The sequence below is a fragment of the Acipenser ruthenus genome, chromosome 1, assembly GCF_902713425.1.
Source record: "Acipenser ruthenus chromosome 1, fAciRut3.2 maternal haplotype, whole genome shotgun sequence".
NCBI lineage: Eukaryota > Metazoa > Chordata > Actinopteri > Acipenseriformes > Acipenseridae > Acipenser > Acipenser ruthenus.
The window spans coordinates 22,057,261-22,082,559 of NC_081189.1; the positions used below are offsets into that span (position 1 = coordinate 22,057,261).

Here is a 25,299-nt window from a genome sequence, read left to right on the forward strand (position 1 = left end):
CCAGTCAAGAGTCCAGAGCCCTAACCACTACTCCACACTGCTGCCCGCACTCCACACTACCACATCACAAAGGTAAATTAATTAATCAAACAAGTGGATGTCCCAAAAACTAAAAAAAACTAAAATAAATAAAATGCATTAGCATGCACAGTTTACAGCTAAAATCAGAAACTGAAAGGATGGAGAGGTGCAGCTATGGCCAAAAATATTGCATCAACTAGAATTTTAGGATTGAGACTATATGAACATAATTTAGATATTTTATTTAACATCATGTAATAGCCATAATAGTAGTACAGTATTTCATATTAGATTTAGAAATGCCAATTTTTACAATTCCTGTCAGTTTTTCGTTAAGTATATGGAAAACTGCTTAGCTGTATAACAACCACTCCTAATTCGAGGAGGACCGTACTGGGTTCTATAATTTTACTGCTTATTCTCAAGCAGAGCATCGTAAATCGCTGCCACCACCTTTTTACCAGGAAGGTCTGGCTAGTGCAGAAACAAATAGGCTGACAGTCAAACACACATAAGCAGATTTCCATGTAAAAAGCACAGAATCTTTAATACATCAATTATCGCAAAGTACAAATTCATGGATACAATCGCAGCAGTTTAACATTGAGCGGTGTCCGCAGGGGTTCCACCTAGTACAATTTGTGCACATAAATAACCAAATAAGTGAACCTATCTACTAAATTTCATACCATGCAAATCATATGTGAAAATTCAAGAACATATTGTTATGTAGTCACTCAGAGTCCAGGGTAAATGCTAAACTTGAAACACAGGCAACATGGCGAGGTGAGTTTTTATCTTCCTTCCCATAAGGAGCTCGGCAGGTGACTTCCCTGTTGTTGAGTGTGGGATTACATGATATCTGAAGAGAAACCTGGAGACTTTTGAGTCCACACTTTTTCCACACTCTTTTCTCATGCTATCCTTGAAAGTCTGCACTACCCGCTCTGCAAGGTCATTTGATCCTGGATGGTGAGAAGCAGAAGTGAGGCGATTGATTCCATTTACATGCATGAATTCCCGAAACTCCGCACTGATAAACGACGAACCATTGTCTGTGTGGAAAACGCTATCCTCAGTTTACTGATGGTTGCATACGAAGTTGATGATGACATAGGAAACACTTCCATCCACTTAGAGTATGCATCAATTAGTAGCAGAAGCATCATATTCATGAATGGTCCAGCACAGTCAATGTGTACACGTTCCCATGGTCGGCTCAGACATTCCCAAAGGTGCATAGGTGTGGCAGGAGACAGCTTAGCATTTGAGGCCACTTGTATATCTGTAGCATTTTTGGCTGCCACTTCCACCCCTTGAGCTATCTCCATAGCTTTGCGAAAATCAAGATCTCGCTCAGATAAGTCTATGTTGAATGCGTTCATCTTGGACACCGCACACAAGCCTGTCGAGCAGCATTTCCTCTAAATAACCTCCAAACTCACAATGTTCAGCCAGATGTCGAAGATCAGCTACAAATGCTGCTATGGACTGGCTAAGTCTGCGAAACAGATTTGAAACGCTGCACTATTGGTGGTGGTTTAGGGCGGTGATTTTCCTGAATAAGATTACAAAGTTGTTTGAAAGTTTTATCAGATGGTTTGTCTGAAGACAATAAACTTCTCATAAGTCCATAGCACTTAGGACCACACACACTCAGTAAGATTGCACATTGCTTCGCTTCATCTGTAATGTCATTAGCAATGAAATATTGCTCCAGGCGTTCTGTGTACTGAGCCGAGTTCTCAACATCACCGTTAAACTCATCAATTTTGCCAAATGCAGCCACAATCACTGTTAGAATTCAACCCACATAAAATCCAAGTACTTGCCCAAGTATCCTCGTCCAGGGTAAATGCTAAACGTGTTTATTAAACTTGAACACAGGCAACATGCCAACAGCCATTTTAAGGCTTCTGTTTTCTGTTTGGGGGACCATCTAACAATTATAAACCACTTAGGGACTGTCTACATTTTACAAACAGTGTCAAATAATACACAATCACACTAAGAGAATAAGAACCATAGGTAAATCCCTGCCTATCACAATCCCTACCGCTATATCTGCCTGTTTTTAATTTAAATTAGACTGCACTTAAAATCTTATAAAACACAACTTTTAATATTTATCCTAAAACCTTAAAAATGGAAATATCTATATAAAGGTGAGAAAAGAAAATACTGTCAGAAAAAGGGAGGGGACGAGGGTAATACTTTACGAAGTTGCTGGTCTGCGGCTGGGACGCTCTCCGTCCCGAATGAAAATCAACCCTCGGCTGCTGTCTAGGAGTTCTATCACTGTGCTCTGCGCTTCTCAATTGTGCCGCAAGTCTCAGCACAAGGCACCGGTCTCTCGAATCAACTCCTGCTGAAGCTGCTTTTTAATCCCTTCTTAATTGGCAATATATTATTCAATCAACACCCCCCCAGGGAATGACCAGTCATTACAGCTGTACACACACCATATTTAACGTTTAATATATTTGGTTTTAGTATTATAATGTACAAAGGGTTTTTTATGTTTCTATGTGTTTTAAGTATGCGCTAGTAAATTGTATGTTAATCAATTTTTAACCTATTTTAACAGGCTTTTAGTTTTATATATCCTATTTTAAAGGTGTGTTAACAGTGGGAGACAGGGTGGTTAGTGGATATAGTGTAATAATTGGTTATATAGTACGTGGGATCAATTTAGTTAAGTATATGTAAAGCTGTACACATATATTGCTTTCCTGTTTATATTAATATGCACTTGATTTGGTTTATTTTTTTACTGAATATGTAATCATGTTTTGTTATTCACTTTGTATACTTATTTAGCGCATATTTTTAAGAATTCTATTAACTTCTCCAATTAGGAACCCGGAGTAGTGGTTAGGGCTCTGGACTCTTGACCAGAGGGTCGTGGGTTCAATCCCAAGTGGGGGACACTGCTACTGTACTCTTGAGCAACTTATTTTACCTAGATTGCTCCAGTAAAAACCCAACTGTATAAATGGGTAATTGTATGTAAAAATAATGTGATATCTTGTAATAATTGTAAGTCACCCTGGATAAGGGCGTCTGCTAAGAAATAAATAATAATAAACCTGTTAATTGTTATATTTTATATAAATTCTGCTTTGCAGTAGCCACATCAAATTCTTCAATTGACTGTAAAAAAACAGTTTCTTCAGCTCCCAAATTAAACCTAATATCTTTAGAACTCGCCATGTTTTCAAAAAAAAAAAAAATAAATAGAAGCGATCTGGGAAGATTTTTTTTTGGTCACGTGTTCTTTTTATGCGACTGTACTTGTTTCCGTAGAATGTATGTGTAATGAATGCATCTTAATTCGCATGAACTAGCACATCGAATTTCCAGTAGAGTCTACAGTACTTTAGAAATTTGTAATAGCTACATTTATGCGGCAGATGTACATGGAACACAGAGTCCGAGTCTTTCCTACACTAAACAGTGGTGCTGAAAATTGAATCACTGCTGAACACGTGTCTATCTGCCACATTCAGTTTCGCATGCGGTGAGTATGTTTTACAGTGAGTTATTCATTCTCTCTTATTCTAATCTCTACGGCTAATCCCTACCTTGGGGTGTTTTATTACATGTAAACTGTTCCATAAATGTAATTTGCAGTTGTTCTATTTGGTTAAAGAAGTCGGCACTTTCAAACTGGTTTGACGGAAGGTGCAACTTGTGTCTGAAAAGAAAGTTGTAAAAGTGAGATTGAATGTTGAAAGTAAAATGGTGCTTTCATTTTAATAAAGTCAAAGGAAAGGCTTTGTTCAAGTTTGTTATATCTACTTTAAACACAAAGGCTATATTGTGTGCATGTAATAATAATAAAAAAGATCCTGTTGTGAAACTTGCACATTTAAACTTGTGGGACTGTTCAATTACAGGAGATGCATGCAGTATTAGTGTATTTTTCTGACAGACTCAGTTGACGACCAATTTGTAGAAACGCAGGATTCAGATTGGCAGCTTTAGGTCAATGTGACACAACCTCTAGTGATTTTTGTTTTTGCACAGTAAGAATATTTATGAGAAAATCATCCCTGACAGCAGATAGCGGGTAGGCCTCTTGGGGTCTCGACTCCCAGTAATGTAGTCAGAAATGGCTGATAGTGTTTTATTGTATTCATCGTTGTTGCTGTTGTTACTTTTTAACTCAGTAGCTTTACTTTTGTATCTTAGCAGGGGATGTATGTTACTAACACAGTCTCAGCAGGAAAATGGATCTATTATTTAAACAGTGTTAATTGGTACCTTATGCTCTGTAGTTTTTGCAAGAAAACTAATATGGTTATTATATATTATTTGAGCTAATTATTATATATATCCTCAGCTCTACCAGCAGAAAGAGATCCAATGTTTTCACACCTGTCAATTATAACAAGCAATCACTGATCAAACCGTCTTCAGTATAGTATTATAATTAATGTCCACAGGGCTTGGACTGTATTTTCTAGCCCCCTACGTTCTCTGGTGGGTGATGATGTCAGGAGGAGAGGGTTTAAAGACGTTTTTAGATGCATTTGCACTCTGTGATATAAAGTACATTAACTTAAATCCCCATCATTTTGTCTGGAATGGTAAGGGCTTGTTAAAGCTGAAGTGAGCTGCTGGGATCTCTAATGCTGTCAATAAATGCCTTCTAGACTTGTGTCTTTTTTTTTAGGTTTAAACAATAATATTTTATTAAATATTCTTCATTTTAAATAAACTACAGAATCTACACTGTAGGTATTAATGCTTTTCTGAATACCCTGTTCCACCCATGTATACAGGCCTCGTTCCTTAAAACTAGTCATACTAAAAATCTCTTTCATCTCCAGAAGATATATATATATATATATATATATATATATATATATATATATATATATATATATAGTTGTATTACTTCATATATATATATAGTTGTATTACTTCAGAGTAATTTTTCTCTGTCTGTTTGAAATATTTACAAGTCAAGTGAAATACGTGAGAAAATACAGTAGTGAATTTCAGGACCTTTTTTAATCTTACGGAAAGGTTAATCCAACCCTTGAAAAATAACTCATATTTCCATTAAAATCTCCAATGTGTGACATTTGAACAACATTTGTTTTATGACATGCATTTAGCTGTGGGCCACAATGACTAGAGGTTTACATTCTTATGCAACTGTTCTGTTGTTGTGTAGTGCTAAATTTCAGACTACCTCAAATACTGCTGCTTGAAAATATGATGCTATTATAATAGAAATAGAATATAATAGAAAGAATCCTACAACACTCTTTTAAAGGGGATGGTTCCCCTATTTTATTTGGAAAACCAGACAAGCAAATTTTTACATATACAGATTTCACTGGAAAAACTTCAGTCAATGACATTCGAACCGAGGCATGTATCTCAAAATCAAATTGTTCTGACAGGTGTTTCTGTAACATTACCCCATAGAATATTGTATCCCCACATTATTCCATGCTTGTGCAGATGCAGTTTTTAAAAGATCGCTGGACGTGCACGCGCGATATTTCTGTGTCCGAGCCCCGTTGTGTTCTCCATTGAGTTCTGCTGCAGCTTGCAACAAATATTGTAAACAAGACAAAACTAATTCTGTGGCAAAATGAAAAAGCACATTTAACACCACTGGTTTTCTAGATATACAGTACGTTCAGCCTCCTGCGTTGCTCAATACACGAAACCCTTGATTAAAGTAACCTTATACAACTTTATTTTTTCTTTTAAAACACATTTTCATTGTATTACATGTAAATACTTTTTAGAAACATCAAGCATTCACTCCCAGTGGTCTTTGAAATCATCAAAGGTACAGAATTCTATAGGGTACAGACATCTACCATATGTATCACCTGAACATTGGCGATTTCTCTGCTCTTGAGAAAAGGGCATTTTCTTTAATGAAGCAAGTTAATATCCACCCAATCAACAAAAAAACAAGGAAACATTGCCGATTTTGTGTGCAGTAAACTGTAACGTATTTGACTACACAACAATGTACAGGCAGGTTTTTTTCTTACTATATATGTTCGTGGACTATTGTGGAGCTACCGTTAGTGAAAAAAACAGGATTTAACGTAGGCTTCAGTTTTTTTTCCTGGTTTTATTCTGAAATCTATTTAGCATACCCCCTACAGTTTAATTTTCTGTCAGATTCATTCAGTTGTTCATAATAATTTCAAACCAGTGGCACCATGTGGCAGGATGACAGAGGTTTGAGGCTCAGAGACAGTGGAAGGGGTAAAATAATGATCTTTATTAAATATATATATATATATATTGTATGTATACACACACAGTATATTACTTTTTGATTTCTCCCATCTAATTAAATGTGTTTGTAGTTTTTCTACACTAGGTAAGTACAAAAGCCTTTTGCTACTGTAGTTTTTTTCTCCACTGTATTTATCAGAACACTAAATACATTCATTTTTAATTCTTGGCAAGAGTTGTTACTATCATTCTAGAACTAAAACTTGAATCAATGATAGAAGTGTCCAGGGCATAGGCTCAGAATGTGCTTATGCAGTGTTCAGAGACTAGTAGATGGAGAGTAAGACAGCAAAGTCACTTACTAATGTGAAAGTAGGTCATGCCACAATATAAAATCTTGATGAAAGCTATCGCCAGAAAGTGATTCTGTATCTTTGCACCCAACTAATTTGCTTGTGTCTTGCCTCTGAACTGCATGAATGAGGATAGACAGCTCATCTTTATCTGTATGCTGTTTTCAAGTGTTAAAATACTGCAGGACATCAACTATGTAATGCTTTTTATTATTATTATTTATTTCTTAGCAGACACCCTTATCCAGGGCGACTTACAATTGTTACAAGATATCACATTATACATTATTTCACATTATACAGATATCACATTATTTTTACATACAATTACCCATTTATATAGTTGGGTTTTTACTGGAGCAATCTAGGTAAAGTACCTTGCTCAAGGGTACAACAGCAGTGTCCCCCACTGGGGATTGAACCCACAACCCTCTGGTCCAGAGTCCAGAACCCTACCCACTACTCCACACTGCTGCCCAACCTTGCGAATGAAGATCCTGGGTAAGAAAGCTGAATTGAAAGAACAAGTCATTTCGAAGAATCGAATGCCTATGCTTGCTATATACCAGTAATGCCAATTCTTCTGTCCCGATGAATTATATTCTGAACAACAGCAAGTCTCACACTGTATAGCAATGAGCTGAGCAATGCTGAGAGATAGATTAATAGATAGATAATATAACCTGAGACACTCAATCATAAAGATAGTGCATAGGAAATGAATTCAAGAAGACGGAGGCATTAATGCATGACGGAGTGTGGTTGACACGACAGGAAGTGGAGCGCCTTTAACCCTTAAGTGTGTGGTTATAGCATGTCAACCCACCCCCTGGAGTGCCTTAATGCTATTGTAAAACGATTATAAAATTATTAGATGTAATTACTTTTTAAATTAACACAGAAAGTTAAACAAAATATCTTTCCAATAACAGTAAATATCACTACGCATAGTTCCAGTGAAAGGTAAACAACATTAGTTTGAAAGTGTTTTATTTTAATAAATGAACATCGGTTTATTCATAAATATTGATTAAAATGTGTCTCGAGTAAATTCTGTTATCAATTATATTAACATATTATTTCCTAATTTACTATTTCATTAATGGAAATACATATTTAAACAGTAAATTACATAAATAAATCTGATACAACTTTAATTAAATTTAATTATAGATCAGTGATTTTTTGAATAAATGTTCACTTGAAAATTGATAATGTGTAGTATGAAAAACTGCCAGCAGGAGAGCCAGGTGAAAGCAGCTGTGTCTGTGTGAGAATGGTTGTGCCTGCCTTGCGGGAACATTTTTTTTTTTTTTGTCTTAGTTTTTTTTTAATTACTGTTAAAAATATGTTGCTAGCATTGTTACATTCTGCGTCTTTTGCTAAATTCATTTTTCTGCTGTGTGTGTCTTTGCTTACATTCCAATCCAGTAGTAAGCTGTGCTTCGGTAGTTCAAACAATACTGACACTGATACGTGTTTTACGGTTTTACAACTTTACATGTCTGAAATAATTACAGATTTCTATCGGATTTGGACCTTGCTTTTTTTTTTTTTTTTTTTTTGCAAGGAATGGAACGAGTGAATACCAAAACGTTTCAGGGCAACAGCCTTTTCCTCATGTTATTTAACCAGTTTGCAGCAGGTTCTGAGAATTGTTGGATAATTATGCTAAGAAGTTCTTAATTGGATGCATTAGGTCTACTCATTAGGTAGTTTATAATGTTGATAAAACACCAACATGCCAAGTGTTCTCATTAATTGTTGGGGGTTGGAGGAAAAGGCATTTATTTTCATGGAAAGAGCAAGTGCAAATGTTGTCATCTCAGTCATACAAATCAAAGGTTACATCTTGCTGTTTTTCTGTTTGGTGTAAATGGAAAATAAATAATGTTAAAACAACCCTCATAGTGAGCTAGTTATTGTTTAGTGGTTCGTATTTTCTGTCATTAAGTACGTTTGTTAGCAACATGACTGGTATAATTATGTATACAAAATACAGTTTGCAGTTGGCTACCAAGGAGGTGTTTTTGCAGTACTAAAGCTTTTTAGAAGGCATTTTATCAGAATCAATGCACTTTTCTGTATGTAAGGGATAAACGTATCCCTCAGCTACACAAGAATTCGCTATCTTTGGAAATGAGTATAAAGTACCATGCAGTATCATAGTGATTTACCACGAGATTCTAGAACATGTACAATTGCACACTGTGTCATATCCAAATGTATTACACAATGGAAAATACCCATTATTTTGCAAGAGATGCACTGCACGGTTTCGGATAGGAGTCCAGTGCCTCTGCAGATATTAGAGGTTAATTAGACCTCAGCATTGCTTAAACTAAAGGGATTTCTAGAATGGCTTTATCCAATGCTTCTATCTCAATCTAGACGATTAATGGCTTTTTACCTTTCAATGTAGTCTTTTGTTTAATAGAGACATTTTTATGTATTGGTAAAATTACATACACAAATCTAAATAATATGTAATTGTAATAATAATGATATTTCCTTGGCTTTTGTATAATGTACAATTGAGGTGATTACTGTGGTGTAGGCCTAACTGGGCTTTCATCTCCCCTGCCTCCCTGAACTTTAAAGTTAACTGCTAGGATACAACTTTATGAGTGATACTGCAGCTCGCTATTAGGACCCCACTGAAAATGAAACATGTCCAGGGAAAAGCCTTTCAATAAATAATAGAAAAATTGGTGTGTTCAGTTCCACGCTTCGTTTTAAAAAAAGTTTTAGTTGCTATGACATGTCCTATTGAAAAAAAACAAAATAAAAAAACTTAAAAACGGATCTCTCCTTAAAAGATTTAAATGAAAGCTTGCCTGCGGTTCGAAGAGGTACAGAGACAGACAACCTAACTTTCAGTTTCCTACCCTGTCTTCTCCAAATGTATTTCCCGTTCTCAAATACCTGCTGAACTTACCTGCTGGAGCAGTTTCACTATACTGTAGTTTTCAGTGATGAGCCAAGGTTTGAACAGGTGCAACCTTTACCACATCCCCTAAGGTTTGTAATGAACTTGCTACATAGAATATAAGATTCCATTATGAAACCCAAAACTGCTGCAAGGGGCTGCCTGTTGTCAAAGCACTTAGTTGCTACAGGTTCTTTTATCCTGATGAGAGCACACACTGCTTTGCCGTTGCCGGCAGTTGCAGTTGCTGATTTGGGATTTGTAACTTGCCAAAGTTTTCTGACATTTATTATTTCACTTTCATTTTCTTTTATAACGCCGTATCCACAGTGGACGCGAGCGACGCAAGTGAATAATTTAGAAGTCACTGCAGTCAAATGGGAGTAGCCACACCAGCAGCAAGCGACGCGACCGACGCTTTGAGAAAATTCTGTGTTGCTAAAATATAACCTGTTTCTATATTTTTGTTTTCATCGCGTGACTGGAATGAAACTGACCAATCCGAAGCAAGGTTAACACCCTTGCCACATGTCAAACACATGCCTCAAAACAAGTTAGTCATGGACGACTTAAAGTTAATTTGAGGTGCAGTAGTATCCATTATTATATGATTGTAAATTGAACGACTACAAAGACATCCAGAAGAAAGGCAATGCCTGGGTGGCTTGCAGGTGGTGCATTTAGCAGCATCGAGACATTTTCTTTCCAATTATGCAAGTTGCATAAAAATAGGTTTATTAATAAGCAAAAATAAACCAGACCATACATGCAGTCTACATATCCAGCATTGAAATGAAAAATGTGCACTTTTGCTGGCTTTAAAAAATGACACAAAAAGGTCCCGCATTCACACAACTTGAACATGTGACCTGATTTTAAACTATGGCCTTTTTTTGTTTGTTTTTATCATAAATAAAGTTTTGTTTACTAAATTGTTCTGTGGCACAAATCCGTGACAAGAAGTTCTTTACATACGTATAAAGCAAAGTTTTGTGGAGATTCACCAAACAAACAAAAATATTATCGAGGTCCTACTATTCTATACGCTGTAAAACAAAGCCAGCAACACGTTTGTATTCTATGTGACACATCCCAAGCTCATACATGATTTCCATTACACGAGAGTAGATGTTAAAACTTCATGCTGATTTGAACTCGGCTCTCGCCAAGATAAGCACCAACTAAGACGTAGCTTTACAGTAAACTAATGTGATCCATATGCGTCTCCATCCATTTACGTTTCCTTCCATGTGATGATGTAGATATCCTTCTGTCTGGTGTTAATGGCTGAAGTGTAATGCTGGCTCCAGGGATCAGCTTATTTTGCCTCCCTGGCGCATCAGCACACACAACGGCTGCGATGCTGGCTCCGGGGATCAACCAAAGTGCGGCCTCCCCAGCGCATCAGCATGACAACCATCTGGATTGAGCTAAGTAGGGTACATCTCTGGGGTTTTGAAGTGGGCACCTTCTATCCTCAGTGTTTCGTCGACTAGCCCACGACACCTCAAGAGGGCTCGACGGTGATTCTGGCGTCCCAGCATCACCCCCCTCCGTCCCCCACTCAACTCAGCCCAGCTTACTTACCTGTCCCCAGCCAGAATCTTTCCGTCTCAACCACAGCCAGTTGCTGCTCCTCTCTGCTGCTTCAGATAAGTTCTTCACTGTGCGACGCAACTCTTGGCCACTGAATCCGACGTCTCTGAGAAACCGGGTTGTAGAGTGTGCCACAAATCCTCGACAACCCACTTCCACTGGGTAAACCCGAACTCTCCATCCTCGCTGTTCCGCTTCAGTGGCTAGTTGAGCATACCGCAGTTTCTTCCTCTCATACGCCTCATCTACAGCATCCTCCCATGGCACTGTTAACTCTACCAGGTGAACAAGGCGTGCTGATCCAGACCACAAGACAATATCTGGTCGAAGGTTAGTGGTGGCAATCTCAGGTGGAAAAATAAGCCGTTGACCAACATCTGCCAGCATATTCCAGTCTCTAGCAGCTTCCAGTTGTCCTGGGCGAGGATTGGTTTTAACACCTTTTCTTGGTGGTTGCTCTCCTGGGCGGAGGAATGTTGTCTTTTGTGTGTAATGTTTTGATGGAACAGGTGGCAACTTATTGGTCATGTTACGCTTGTCTTCCAATGCTAAGGCCAAACATCGCAGCACCTGGTCATGGCGCCAAGTAAACCGTCCTTGGCTAAGAGCCACCTTACATCCTGTCAAAATGTGCCTTAATGTTGCAGGTGATGAACACAAAGGACATGAGGGATCCTCTCCTACCCAGAGGTTTAGGTTCTGTGGTGATGGGAGAACATCATATGTTGACCTGATGAGGAAACTGATCCTGCTCTGTTCCATTGACCATAGGTCTTGCCAGCCAATCTTGCGTTGTTCCACACTCTCCCATCTCATCCATTCTCCCTGTTTGGCCTGGGAAATGGCCTTTATACACCTCATCCTCTCCTCCTGCTTTTGCACCTCGTTGACTACCAGCTTCCTTCTTTGAGCTGGGGCCGCCTTGTGCCATGTAGGAGGAGTTGAACTGAAACCAAGACCCCCTCTTCCATGCTGAACTTGCCCCATGATATCACCAATTCGAAGGGCAGCCTTTGCATCTTCCACAGCTTTCTTTGCCACCCACTTTCTTCCAGTTTTCAACACAGGTGCTGCCTCCCTTACGCATTTATCGCGTGACTCTACTAATGTCATTTCCAATCTGACCTTGGCGCACTTAAACTCCTCGGTTAGAGCAGAGACTGGTAGCTGCAGTATTCCTTTACCATAAAGTCCCACTCTGCTGAGGCAGCGTGGAACTCCCAACCATTTCCTGATGTATGAACTGATTAAAGCTTCCAGCTTCTCTACTGTTGTCAAAGAAACCTCGTACACAGTCAGTTGCCACAGCAACCTCGTTCTGAATAACATAGTTCTGAAGATTATGAGCCGTATTTATAAACCATTTTCTGTCAAGTTCACCAAACTGTTTTAAAAGGAAAACGTACTACTACTACTGGTACCACAAAAAAAAAATACTATGAATACATCTGTACAATTACTCCTAGTAATAATGATAACAATAAAACTGTTGGATATATAGAGATGTTCAATAACTCTGATCTATAGATTTTACAAGTCCAACCTTTATTTTACAACAGAGTTGCCAGAGATCAGGGCGGGGTCATGTATTTATTTCCGGTCTTTTGGATCGTTTCCAAGTCGCGTCTGGTGTGGATTGACTTTAGGCGAGTTCGCTCGCGTCGTTCATGTCGCTCTGTCCAGTGTGGATGCAGCTAAGTCTTCACAGGTGTTCACATTTTCATTTTCAGATGTCATTTACTGATGAAATCAAGATGATAAATGATGGGAAGTTAAATGCTGTTCCAGTTCAGTCCAGACCAATTCCTACACTGCACTGTAATCCATTCCATTCCACAAAGACCACATTTTGTTGTTTTGAGTTCTGTATATACATATTTATCAGTCATTTTGTCACACACAAAAAAGCATGTTTTGAATTTGATACAATTGCCCAAAATCTAAAATACTTTAACTTATTGCCTGCGTGTCTCAAATAACAACTCAGAACCTCTCCCCTTCCTGGGATAGATATATCTGTATCTCCATGTATTAGATCAAGAAGTTCACTATTGCCATCTTGTGGTCATACGGATCAGTTTGGCAATGAACACACTGCAGTTAAATACAACCCAGAGAGATTACAAAAAAAGTTGAGCATACCGCAGTTTCTTCCTCTCATACGCCTCATCTACAGCATCCTCCCATGGCACTGTTAACTCTACCAGGTGAACAAGGCGTGCTGATCCAGACCACAAGACAATATCTGGTCGAAGGTTAGTGGTGGCAATCTCAGGTGGAAAAATAAGCCGTTGACCAACATCTGCCAGCATATTCCAGTCTCTAGCAGCTTCCAGTTGTCCTGGGCGAGGATTGGTTTTAACACCTTTTCTTGGTGGTTGCTCTCCTGGGCGGAGGAATGTTGTCTTTTGTGTGTAATGTTTTGATGGAACAGGTGGCAACTTATTGGTCATGTTACGCTTGTCTTCCAATGCTAAGGCCAAACATCGCAGCACCTGGTCATGGCGCCAAGTAAACCGTCCTTGGCTAAGAGCCACCTTACATCCTGTCAAAATGTGCCTTAATGTTGCAGGTGATGAACACAAAGGACATGAGGGATCCTCTCCTACCCAGAGGTTTAGGTTCTGTGGTGATGGGAGAACATCATATGTTGACCTGATGAGGAAACTGATCCTGCTCTGTTCCATTGACCATAGGTCTTGCCAGCCAATCTTGCGTTGTTCCACACTCTCCCATCTCATCCATTCTCCCTGTTTGGCCTGGGAAATGGCCTTTATACACCTCATCCTCTCCTCCTGCTTTTGCACCTCGTTGACTACCAGCTTCCTTCTTTGAGCTGGGGCCGCCTTGTGCCATGTAGGAGGAGTTGAACTGAAACCAAGACCCCCTCTTCCATGCTGAACTTGCCCCATGATATCACCAATTCGAAGGGCAGCCTTTGCATCTTCCACAGCTTTCTTTGCCGCCCACTTTCTTCCAGTTTTCAACACAGGTGCTGCCTCCCTTACGCATTTATCGCGTGACTCTACTAATGTCATTTCCAATCTGACCTTGGCGCACTTAAACTCCTCGGTTAGAGCAGAGACTGGTAGCTGCAGTATTCCTTTACCATAAAGTCCCACTCTGCTGAGGCAGCGTGGAACTCCCAACCATTTCCTGATGTATGAACTGATTAAAGCTTCCAGCTTCTCTACTGTTGTCAAAGAAACCTCGTACACAGTCAGTGGCCACAGCAACCTCGTTCTGAATAACATAGTTCTGAAGATTATGAGCCGTATTTATAAACCATTTTCTGTCAAGTTCACCAAACTGTTTTAAAAGGAAAACGTACTACTACTACTGGTACCACAAAAAAAAAAATACTATGAATACATCTGTACAATTACCACTTAATAATGATAACAATAAAACTGTTGGATATATAGAGATGTTCAATAACTCTGATCTATAGATTTTACAAGTCCAACCTTTATTTTACAACAGAGTTGCCAGAGATCAGGGCGGGGTCATGTATTTATTTCCGGTCTTTTGGATCGTTTCCAAGTCGCGTCTGGTGTGGATTGACTTTAGGCGAGTTCGCTCGCGTCGTTCGTGTCGCTCTGTCCAGTGTGGATGCAGCTAAGTCTTCACAGGTGTTCACATTTTCATTTTCAGATGTCATTTACTGATGAAATCAAGATGATAAATGATGGGAAGTTAAATGCTGTTCCAGTTCAGTCCAGACCAATTCCTACACTGCACTGTAATCCATTCCATTCCACAAAGACCACATTTTGTTGTTTTGAGTTCTGTATATACATATTTATCAGTCATTTTGTCACACACAAAAAAGCATGTTTTGAATTTGATACAATTGCCCAAAATCTAAAATACTTTAACTTATTGCCTGCGTGTCTCAAATAACAACTCAGAACCTCTCCCCTTCCTGGGATAGATATATCTGTATCTCCATGTATTAGATCAAGAAGTTCACTATTGCCATCTTGTGGTCATACGGATCAGTTTGGCAATGAACACACTGCAGTTAAATACAACCCAGAGAGATTACAAAAACGTAGACTGCAGAATGCATTGCTAGTTTGTTTAATGCAGTGTTTTAAAGGCTTATTAAAAATAACTCAATCAGCAAAACTATATAAAAGCAGACTTTATTTTCAACATCACCAAAACAAATTCTCTGGCTTTGTGATACTGTTCTGGGTTATATCAGACGGGCAGGTTTAAATTATATATTATTTAGAAGAATATTTGTGTCAGGGCTGGTACAGAACACACATTCATTATTGTATGTTTTCTGGGGTCTAACACCAGTTCCCAGATAATACAATACCCCAAAGTGCAACATCTGGATTTTATTCAAAAGATGACATGAAGTTTTACCCATGGCTTGACACAGAATATTGCCCTCCTCGATAGAAACCAGCACATTAAGTGATAAAACATGCTATACATGTCTTAAATGTAATTTGATAATGGTGCCACATTAGTGAGGTATTAACCCAGGGGAATAATCAGTTACATGCGTTACACCCTGTCAGAATCCCTGTGGGAGGTTTTACTCATACATAAGCACACAGGTTGCTTATTATGTATAGCGTTTTGCAAGCATTGAAATCTCTTCTGTTAGTTATCTAAGAAAAAAAACATGTAGATCCAGTAACAGAAACATTACAGAAAAGTGGCTTTTTATCAGCGAGACACACACGCACGCACACACACACACACACACCTATAACTATGTTGTTTCCCTATAGCCTTCGTTATCCCAGCCAGCTAAAAAATGGGAAGGCACTTCAACTTGTCTCACATGCTTACAAGAAAGAGAACATAATGTATATTTAATTAATATATCTGATATTTATATTATTATTATTATCATTTAAATTGGTAAACATTTTTAGAAGATCTTTTTTTTTTTTTTTTTACTTGAAATGGCTGAATGATTGCAAACATCATTAAACATTGATGGGTAAATAATATATCACAGTAGTTCTAGCTATATATCTAAAGCATGCATTAACCAAAGTGGGGGCTTGTAGCAAAGGGCATAGGTAGTTATAGGTATCCACTAGGCTAAGATTAATTAGCATGCAGACTTTAAAATTGAGTCCTTTTTAACTAAACTTAAAAAGGGAAGATCCATCAACCTGCACTGCAGCAACAGGTGACATTGCTGCCCATTATATTCAATCCTTGAATTGCTTCATACAGAGGATAAAACATGTTTTGAATAACACATTTCGACACATTCCTGTCATGAATCTGATTGTGACTGAAAATCAAAGGGGAAAAAAATGTACCTGAGCACAGTTGTTTGGCTAAGTATAAACACATGTAAATTGAATCCTAAAAGAATAAATAGGCACTGAACAGAGAATCAGTCTCTTTTGCCTTTCACAGACAGGTAGGTAGAGTGGTAAGTATTACTTTAACCCTTTTTTCCAGTTGTGATTGACTCTTTAGAGCGCCTTCCAAAAGTATTCAATTTGGCGGTCATCTTCGAATTGAAAGGGAACGATAGGTTACGGATGTAACCCGGGTTCCCTGAAAGAGAAGATGACCGCATCACTTGTATTCGCAGGTTCAATGCAAAACAGGCTGAGAGCGCCGCACAATGACTATTTATTACCTCGGTGAGGCGGGACCGAGGACGTCACTCCGCGGAGGAGCCTATCGGCAACTTTGATATAAAATGCTAAGCGAATACCTGACAAGCAGGCATATCCCTAAAGTATTCAATTCGGCGTTCATCTTCTCTTTCAGGGAGTCGGGGTTACATCCGTAACCTATCGTTTTGTTTCTACATTGCAGCATTTGTTAAATTATGAACATAAACTCTCGACTATACTGGACTATATGGCACCCAATTGTACCAGTACTTGCATCAGGTTACACTTGCACTGAACTGACATAGCTTGCCATATTTTACTACTGCTGTTAATTATAACTACTTCCTGTATCTTGTATTTATCTTTACTCTTAGAGATATCCATATTCATGTTGTTTGTAATTGCTTTTATCTGAAATGTGATATTCAGAAATGTGATACTTTACAATGTGATATTTTGTAATGTGATACTTTGTACTGTGATATTTTGTAACAATTTTAAGTCAATTAAGAAATTTTCAAGAAATAATCATAATAAAGATATACAGTATATCAAAATTACTGTTGCTACTGCTGCATGCAAACCTTGAATAGTTACATCCCTGCTGCTCTTAAAAAGTGTTTTTCAAGTTATGTTTAAAACACCTTAAAGTATGCTAATAAAAGGCTCAGAACAAAAACTATATATTACATACCTGCCTATTTACTTAACACATTAAATAAAAATATAATACTGCCATCTAGTGGCTATTCCATAACAATGCCATAGGAATGTCAATGTTGGTTATAAGCAATAACACCATTCTCAATACTTGTTTTTATTGCATCATTTTTGAAGGTTTAACAGAGCAAGATAAAAACAATAAACAATTGCCAATGTTTAAGCTGTGCACACATCATGTGCAGCTACCTAAAAACCCACTGTACTGTAGTCGGAACTGCTCCATGGACATTACATGGTTACACTTTAGGCACGTTTGAATCTGGATTCAAACAAATGCTGTGTAGTGCAAATAAGATGAACAACTACTCAAAGTGCAGAATAAATAACCATACGCACAGTTAGCCCACTGTGGCTCTACATAATAAAAATGGTATGCCGAAATATACCTGTGTATGTTCACTGCATACAACCCAAGTGGCGTCCTCTACCAGATGCTCAGAGAGGATAATACTGCAGTTGTCTGGCTGGGGGACTGAAGTGAAATTTTGCAATGTGATGAATTAGGATTAAATGAGGTTTATGCATAGATGCTGCTTGTAAAAGTAAATATTCCTGGAGCATTTGGCTTCCAACAAATTCACAACATGCTTATACAAGGAGTATACTGCCACTATACAAAAGTCAATAAAGTTTAAAAATATATATTTTTCTAAAGAATGTGGATCAAAATTTTAACCTGTGTTCCAAAAATATATCTTGGAAATATAATAAATGAAGTCTGTAATACTTTTCACACAATATACAGTACATTACAATCCAATACAATCTGTGACAAAAACAGAATATAACAGATAACACATTATTCTGTCCTCTAGAAGGTCACAAATGTGTATATAAAAATATGAATTGTATCCAGCAACCAGTGATAATTACATCACGTTCTAAATGACCAAGTCAAATGCATAATCATTGCAGTCTATGAATAATAGGATAAAAAAGATACTTGATACCATCTGGATTTCATGTCTTATCTGTTTAAGAACCTGTTATGGGTATTCTGGGTGATTCTCTATTGTTGTTACTGGTAAGACCAATATTTTCTATTTCAGCAAAAATTGCTTCTAAAACATTCCTCAGGGCAGATTGTGGAGGCGCTTGGTAGTGTTGCATTGTGCACTAAAGCCTGTAGGTGAAGCATTGCATCCGAGGAGGCTGTGTGGTCCAGTGGTTAAAGAAATGGGCTTGTAACCACAAAGTCTCCGGTTCAAATCTCACCTCAGCCACTGACTCATTGTGTGACTCTGAACAAGTCACTTAACCTCCTTGAGCACCATCTTTTGGGTGAGATGTAATTGTAAGTGATTTTGCAGCTGATGCACAGTTCACACACCCTAGTCTCTGTAAGTCACCTTGGATAAAGGCGTCTGCTAAATAAACAAATAATAATAATAATCCAGAAGCCTGTGCAATGTGAATATGCTGCCCCACAATCAGCAATGAACTGTCCTTTTAGAATAGTCCATAAACTGCCCAAGCAGAAAAAAAACAATACTGAATAATACAGACCACACACTAAAATAATAGATATTACAGGTAAGAAATTAAGTTGTAGGAAAAGGATACAAAGTGTTCTCTACTTTCAGTCTTCACAACAACCACATTAAAGCTAAATCTCTAATGCAGCTTTGAACCACAAAAGCACATTTATGTATTGGTACGTTACATATGGATCATTATTACATTTTTAATTTTAAACTTATTTCATGCAAAATGGTACAGTAATCTCAAATATTTAATCCCCAGAATTGAGTTAAATAAGCAACTAGGACGCTTTTGGGGGTTTAATGGTTTGGGAGAGTGGTTGATGCCATTCTTTTGGGTTTGGAAACCTCTGCTCTTGTGCTATATTAGATTGTCAAAGTGACATCAAAATTACCTCTGACACCAAGATGTGTATAAACAAGTTTTGTTGGTCACAGCCCTTTTAAACAGAAAGCCTAGTAAATAAAACAGTATGGGACTTATTTGCCTTTGATTTCCTTTTTTTCTTCTTTTAAGCACATACTGGAGACATCACTCCTCCATAAAGCAGTATGCAGTCATGCACAATTATTCCTGCAATAGTTCCTATGGGCATTTAGTACCTGTATACCCAATTAAGTGATTGACAATTCTGGTAAATTTCAACTAATTATGGGGGGGGGGTGGAGCAATTGAATGCTATGGCTCCCAGGTGTAGCTCAGGAAAAATATAACTCACCAACAGCCTTACTACACTAATTACACTCATGGGAGACTATGCAAGCAATGCAAGAATAGACTAAAACCCCTAAAACAAAGTAGTGCAGTGCTTTACAGAGGTTTGTCTGACAATCAAAACATCTGTGAAAAATAACCCACTAAACCTAAACATTTCCTTTTCAAATGACTACAAAAAGGAAGTTGGTGAACCACTGGATTGTACAGGGACACTAGAAAATAAAAAGTAAAGTGTCATTTACCCTGCCCACTAAAACCCATTCCAGAACAGAGTGAAACCAAGAAAAACAGGACCTGCTATCTTCAACTAGTCATCACTTTTGCAAATGCAGAGCTATATTCTTGTTCCACAAGGGTTTTTTTGTTTGTTTATTTGTTTTCTCTCAGCACAGATATTACACAAATTGTTTTATTGTGGAGACATTGAAAATTGGGGCTGGCCAGAGTTTGTGAAATAATTTGCAACATACTCAAATATAAGGGAGATTGAAAACTAAAGATTAAAAAAAAAACTGAGATAGTAAGCCACACTAGGGTTGTATATATTAAGATATTGTGCATGTATTATGTTTAAAAAAAAAAAAAAAAAAAAAAGGCAAACATTTTTTAAACTTGACAGCATTTATTCTGCAGGAAATCAATCCTTTCATCATCAGAAAAAACAGTACAGTAAAATATATAAAGTTGTGATCCAGACTGAGCATGTGTAAAACATCTCAATATAAAACTCTTCCAAAAACATCAGAACATTACCATTTACAAAAAAGAAAAGAAAATGTTTGTGTGTTAGTATTTAAAAGCTACAAAACACACTGCATCTCATTTGCACATTTCAACAACCTCACATTTCTGCAAGAAGTTTCTTAGATGTATTTGAGCTGCTGTTGTCTCTGTACTTTTAAATTATATATATAATTATTATTAATTATATATTATATATATTTCCAGTTTAGATTTAGTGGCTTATAAGAGACCAATTGAAAAGAAATCACAAAAAAAAAATTAAGTTTCAGTCATCACTGTAGAATATTCAATATAAATATTGATTGATACAATGGTAGATAATAATGCATAGTGTTTTATATGTTGATGTAACCATCTGTACCATCATCGCAAACACAGAATGTTCTTCACTCCACAGCAAGCAGGACAAGGTGTAGAAAGAAACAAGATGCGATACATCAGAAAACACATTTGATAAGCTGTGTTTTAAAGTGCTCTCTAGCTGCAGAATACATTGCTGATATGGAGCCTTACATACAAACCAAATTAAAATATAATGTAGTCAAGACTTGTTATAAGGCTAAAGCTGGACGTATAAAGACACACATATGCTGGCTTCCATCAATAACAATAGAACAGTGGCAGTGTTCTGTCAATCGCAATGAGGGAGTTTAGAGAAGTTCAAGCAGAACCTATACCTCAATAAGCATCATAAAATGTATCAAATTCCAGCAAAAAAAAAAAAAAACTAAACAAAAAAAATGACAAGTTTGGTTTATAAAGAGGTTTTACAGTTGCTCCTGTGCAAATCTTAACTGCCAATCCCTACAAAATTTAATATATTAGGGAACTGTTACAAACCACAAGAGCCTATCTATAGTTGAAATGATTGCTACTGGTACATGTCGACTTGCTCCACCTGCCTTTGTTTATTTTTTCCCCAAAAACAAAAATAGTAACAATATACAATAATAATAATAATAATAATAATAATAATAATAATAATAATAATAATAATAATTACAGACCACTTAACCTTAGAAAGTTTCAGAAAGATTTCCATATAACAACCTTTTTCAAACAATTCAACATTGCTGAAGATTTGCAGGTAAGACATATTGATTAGACAAAGAGTTCAGAATACATTCTCAGTCTTGTTCTGCCTTCAGCCATAACCTGGTTCTTTAGTCTTGATGCTTCCATCCTGTAATAGATCTCGGACAGTCTGAAACTGCCTTCACACACTGCTGTCCTGCAGCAGTGGCTCAATGTCCTCGTCACTGCCCGGGAGTGGGTTCATGCTCTGGGTGCTGCCGACACTGCTGCTGTGTTTCCAGGTATTGCAAGTCTTTACAGCAAGGTTATTGTGTTCAGGAATAAATAAGGCAACTAGGAAAGCAAGAAGAACTGCACATGCTCCAAACAGGAATGGTGGGCCAGGGATAATTGAACTCTGTAAGTAAAAATAAAGACATTTAAATATAAACCAATATTGGGCTCTTGGTGTAATATGCTAATGTGAATGGAGCTTACAAAACAATTACAATAAATCTTGCATAACATGAATTACTAGAATTATGTTAATCCTGTGTTTTATATTGTTTTTAGATTGTACATACATCAAAAATAAGCAAGTCATTGAAAAAGCAGTAACGGGTTACTGAGGTTGTCAGTGGTTGGAAATTCTGGTCTGTGATTGGTTAAAACCTCATCCTAGGAGGAAAAATAGATTGCCCTAACATCCTTACACTGCCAGGCAATAGTCTCTGTCATGTGATTGGTTCACATTACTGTCAATCCCACCCCTTTTCAAAGCAACACCATTTTCTGTTGTGAGGCGTGCAGGGGAGATGTGGGGAAAAAAAAAAAAAAAAAAAAAACTGCTTAATATACTAAACTGCTAAAACATACTACAAAAGAAAGATGCTCCAAACACTAAAACGGTGATTAAATCGCCACTGTCATATGACTTTCTGAAATTCAAACAAATTCAACTCGACGATGTAGGCTAAACAAATATGACGGCCAGGATATAAACTGGATTATGCAGCAATCAGCAACCCACACAAAGAGCGCAACTATGTGGTATTAACTTTAAAAACATTTTCTGTCATTTATTTAATATATTTTACTGCAGCAGCTATATTTAAACAAAATATATAAAAAGTCATACTTACAATCCAACCTTGCCTCACTTATTGTCTTGACTGACTCATATTAAAAACCCAAACCTAGAACTGTTTACTTCATGTGTGTGTAAAACAAAACACAAAAAAGAGTAGGCTTAAATAGTACTACACAACAATGTACTACACTTGTCCCTACAATGAGTAAAGCAAAACATAAAAAATATGTGTTGTACTTACAATCAATTCTAAAAACACAATTCTAAAATAATAACTTCTCCAACATTGTCTGCTTTTTACAATGTACCACCTCCCACTGTAAGTCCATCTCAATTTTGCGTGCAGCTTCATAGCCAGTTTCAAAGCCACAATTCTGCCTCAGTCTGCCAGAAATACATAGTTGTGAAGTCAGTGTGTTATAAGAGCTGCATGAAGTATGTGCATAAATCATGCAAGTGCGCTCTGTAGCACTGGCAACTAGTAATAAAGTTGTCAATAAGCGGCGTGCAGTTGCTAATATCAGAATTCCATCAACACACAGTCACAAGAGTTTATTTCTAAGTAGATTCCATATACTGACATGTTTTACTTTTGCATAACATACAAACAGAACTATAGAAATATGTGAAAAACAAATTGAGAGGGATGGGAGGGGTAAACTTGGGCGTATGGCGCTAGAGTCATAGACATCTACGCTAGAGTTGCTGGCTGTCGTGTTGGAGTGGACGACGACTGACCTCGAGTTTGTTTAAAATGATGTTTTCTCAAGTGGATGAGGAGTCTGATGCATGCTGCACATACACGTCCACATACAGGGCATGTGAGGCCTGATGCAGCTGCCGCTTGATGTTGAGAAGCAGCTTTCCTTGCTTTTCTGTTCTCTTCAGCTGCCAAATGTCGTCATTAACATCGCCATAGTGATCTGTCTCGAGCCATTACCTCCCAGTGAGTCAGCGAGTGTTTCAAGTGTCCCTGTAGCGCTTCCCCTGTCTGCCCACGGAGCGTTTACCCAACTTTAGCTCTCCATAAAGGACAGGTTTCGGCAGCCTTGTGTCAGCCATACAGAGCACTTGATCTGGCCATCGAAGTTGAGCCTTGATAAACTGTGCTTCAAAATGAATAGTTTGACCTCACTGCAAGACTTTGGTATTGGTGATTTTCTCCTGCCATTTAATGCACAGGATTTTTAAGTGCTGCATGTTGAAATCCTTTAGCTCCTTTACATGATGTCTATAGAGTGTCCAGGTCTCAGAGACATATAGAAGTGCATTTAATACAATAGCCTGGTAGATTTTTAGTTTTATTAACATGCTTAAACATCCACGCTAGTGTCTGAGATGCTGCTGCAAGGCAGGTCATGTGTGCCGCAGATCTACGCAGACGGTCCATCCACAAAAAAAGAGGTCCAGAACGCACCGAATCTCTGCTTTTCCACACCTTTGTTATTAATACCAAATACTTTTGGAATGTGACTTGAGTAAAGAGATTCATAAATGAAATGTGTGTGTGTGTCCTGTCACATACCTTATTTGGATCCTGCGTAGTTTCAATTGTGCCCAACTCACTCAGTTCCACATGAAACAAAAAGAATATGAAGCCATAGAGGGCTGGTCCAAGGCCATTGCACAAGCCTCTAATTCCTGTTACCATTCCTTGGACAACACCTGGAAGGAAATAAAGCAAATGCTTAACCACATGCTGTACTAAATCAGAACAGTTATTCACTTTGTCAAATGCTAGCAAAGTATGTCTTCTACAATACCCCCCTCCCCAAACACACATACACACACTTTGTTTTATATTCCCAATTGTCTCCGGGAAAACAAGTAAATGCTTATTCTTAAGACGTTCTTGTTTCGAGGCAATAACTTAATCTGCAGGGAATAGCCATATGAAGGGAGTTATTTGATCCACAATTAATGTTTTTTACTGAGGAATTAAAAAACGAATGCATGTCTGTGCATATTATCTTACCAAAATCAGTGGAAATAAATACTATTCCAAGTATCTTATTAACTTTAATATATACATATATTATTGCCAGCAAGTCATTTACAACAAAGCAACAGTGGTTTAAGTGAATTACAGAATTATAAATTTCAGACAGCCACCAGAAACTACTTAAATTCTGAAATTTACATCAGGGCTTGAATTTCATTTGTGTGTGCTGGGGGGATTTCCCCCTATGCTGCAGCCAAAAAACAATATATATTTTACTGCATCATCATTCACACTAGTGTTGCTTTAAAATAAGCTGCTTTCAGGAGACCTAACAGCTGTTCATCCCTGTGACACAGAGCACTCTCCATTGCTTTTGCCATTGCCTGACATGTAGTTTTTGCATGCAGAAGAAAAAAGGTGCTTTTCTTTAACTCTTTACACTCAGCCCTATTTTCACCTGTTCTTCACTGTTTTCATTTATGGATGTTTAACTAGTGGATAGTTTGTGCTGCATGCATGTAACTTATCAAATGAATCAATATGAAATTAACATGGGGGGGCAGCTGACCTTCTAAGCTTTCCAACGATACCGCCCCTTTATGTCTAAAACTGTTGACTTACTGCAGTGTACTGAGTTTCTATAATCCTTAAAGATAGTGGCCAGGAATCACGTACAAGAGAATGAAGTCTCGCAGCACTTAAAATATCCAGCACTACTTTTATTTATTTATTTATTTATTTATTTTAACCAGAACTCCTCAAAATGCGGCTCATAGTGCTTTCGTCACTGACACCCACTTCCTTAGAGATTGTTGTAGCATTTCAGGCATTCTAAATTGGGTGAAAAATACAGTAGCTTG

At 37.7% G+C, this 25,299-nt stretch overlaps 1 protein-coding gene across 2 annotated transcripts in view; it reads right to left on the minus strand.

Annotated features, from left to right (window-relative positions):
- Positions 1 to 20,251: 20,251 nt before the first annotated feature.
- Positions 20,252 to 25,299, minus strand: part of LOC117409220 (hippocampus abundant transcript 1 protein-like) — a 31,177-nt gene continuing 26,129 nt past the window's right edge. For both annotated transcript variants that reach the window (XM_034014904.3, XM_034014903.3), the window contains 2 exons: positions 24,023 to 24,162; positions 20,252 to 21,825 (listed from right to left, as the gene is read on the minus strand). In XM_034014904.3, the coding sequence (XP_033870795.3) occupies positions 21,610 to 21,825; positions 24,023 to 24,162 (356 nt within the window). In that variant the 3' untranslated portion in view covers positions 20,252 to 21,609. The remainder of the gene's footprint in view (positions 21,826 to 24,022; positions 24,163 to 25,299) is intronic.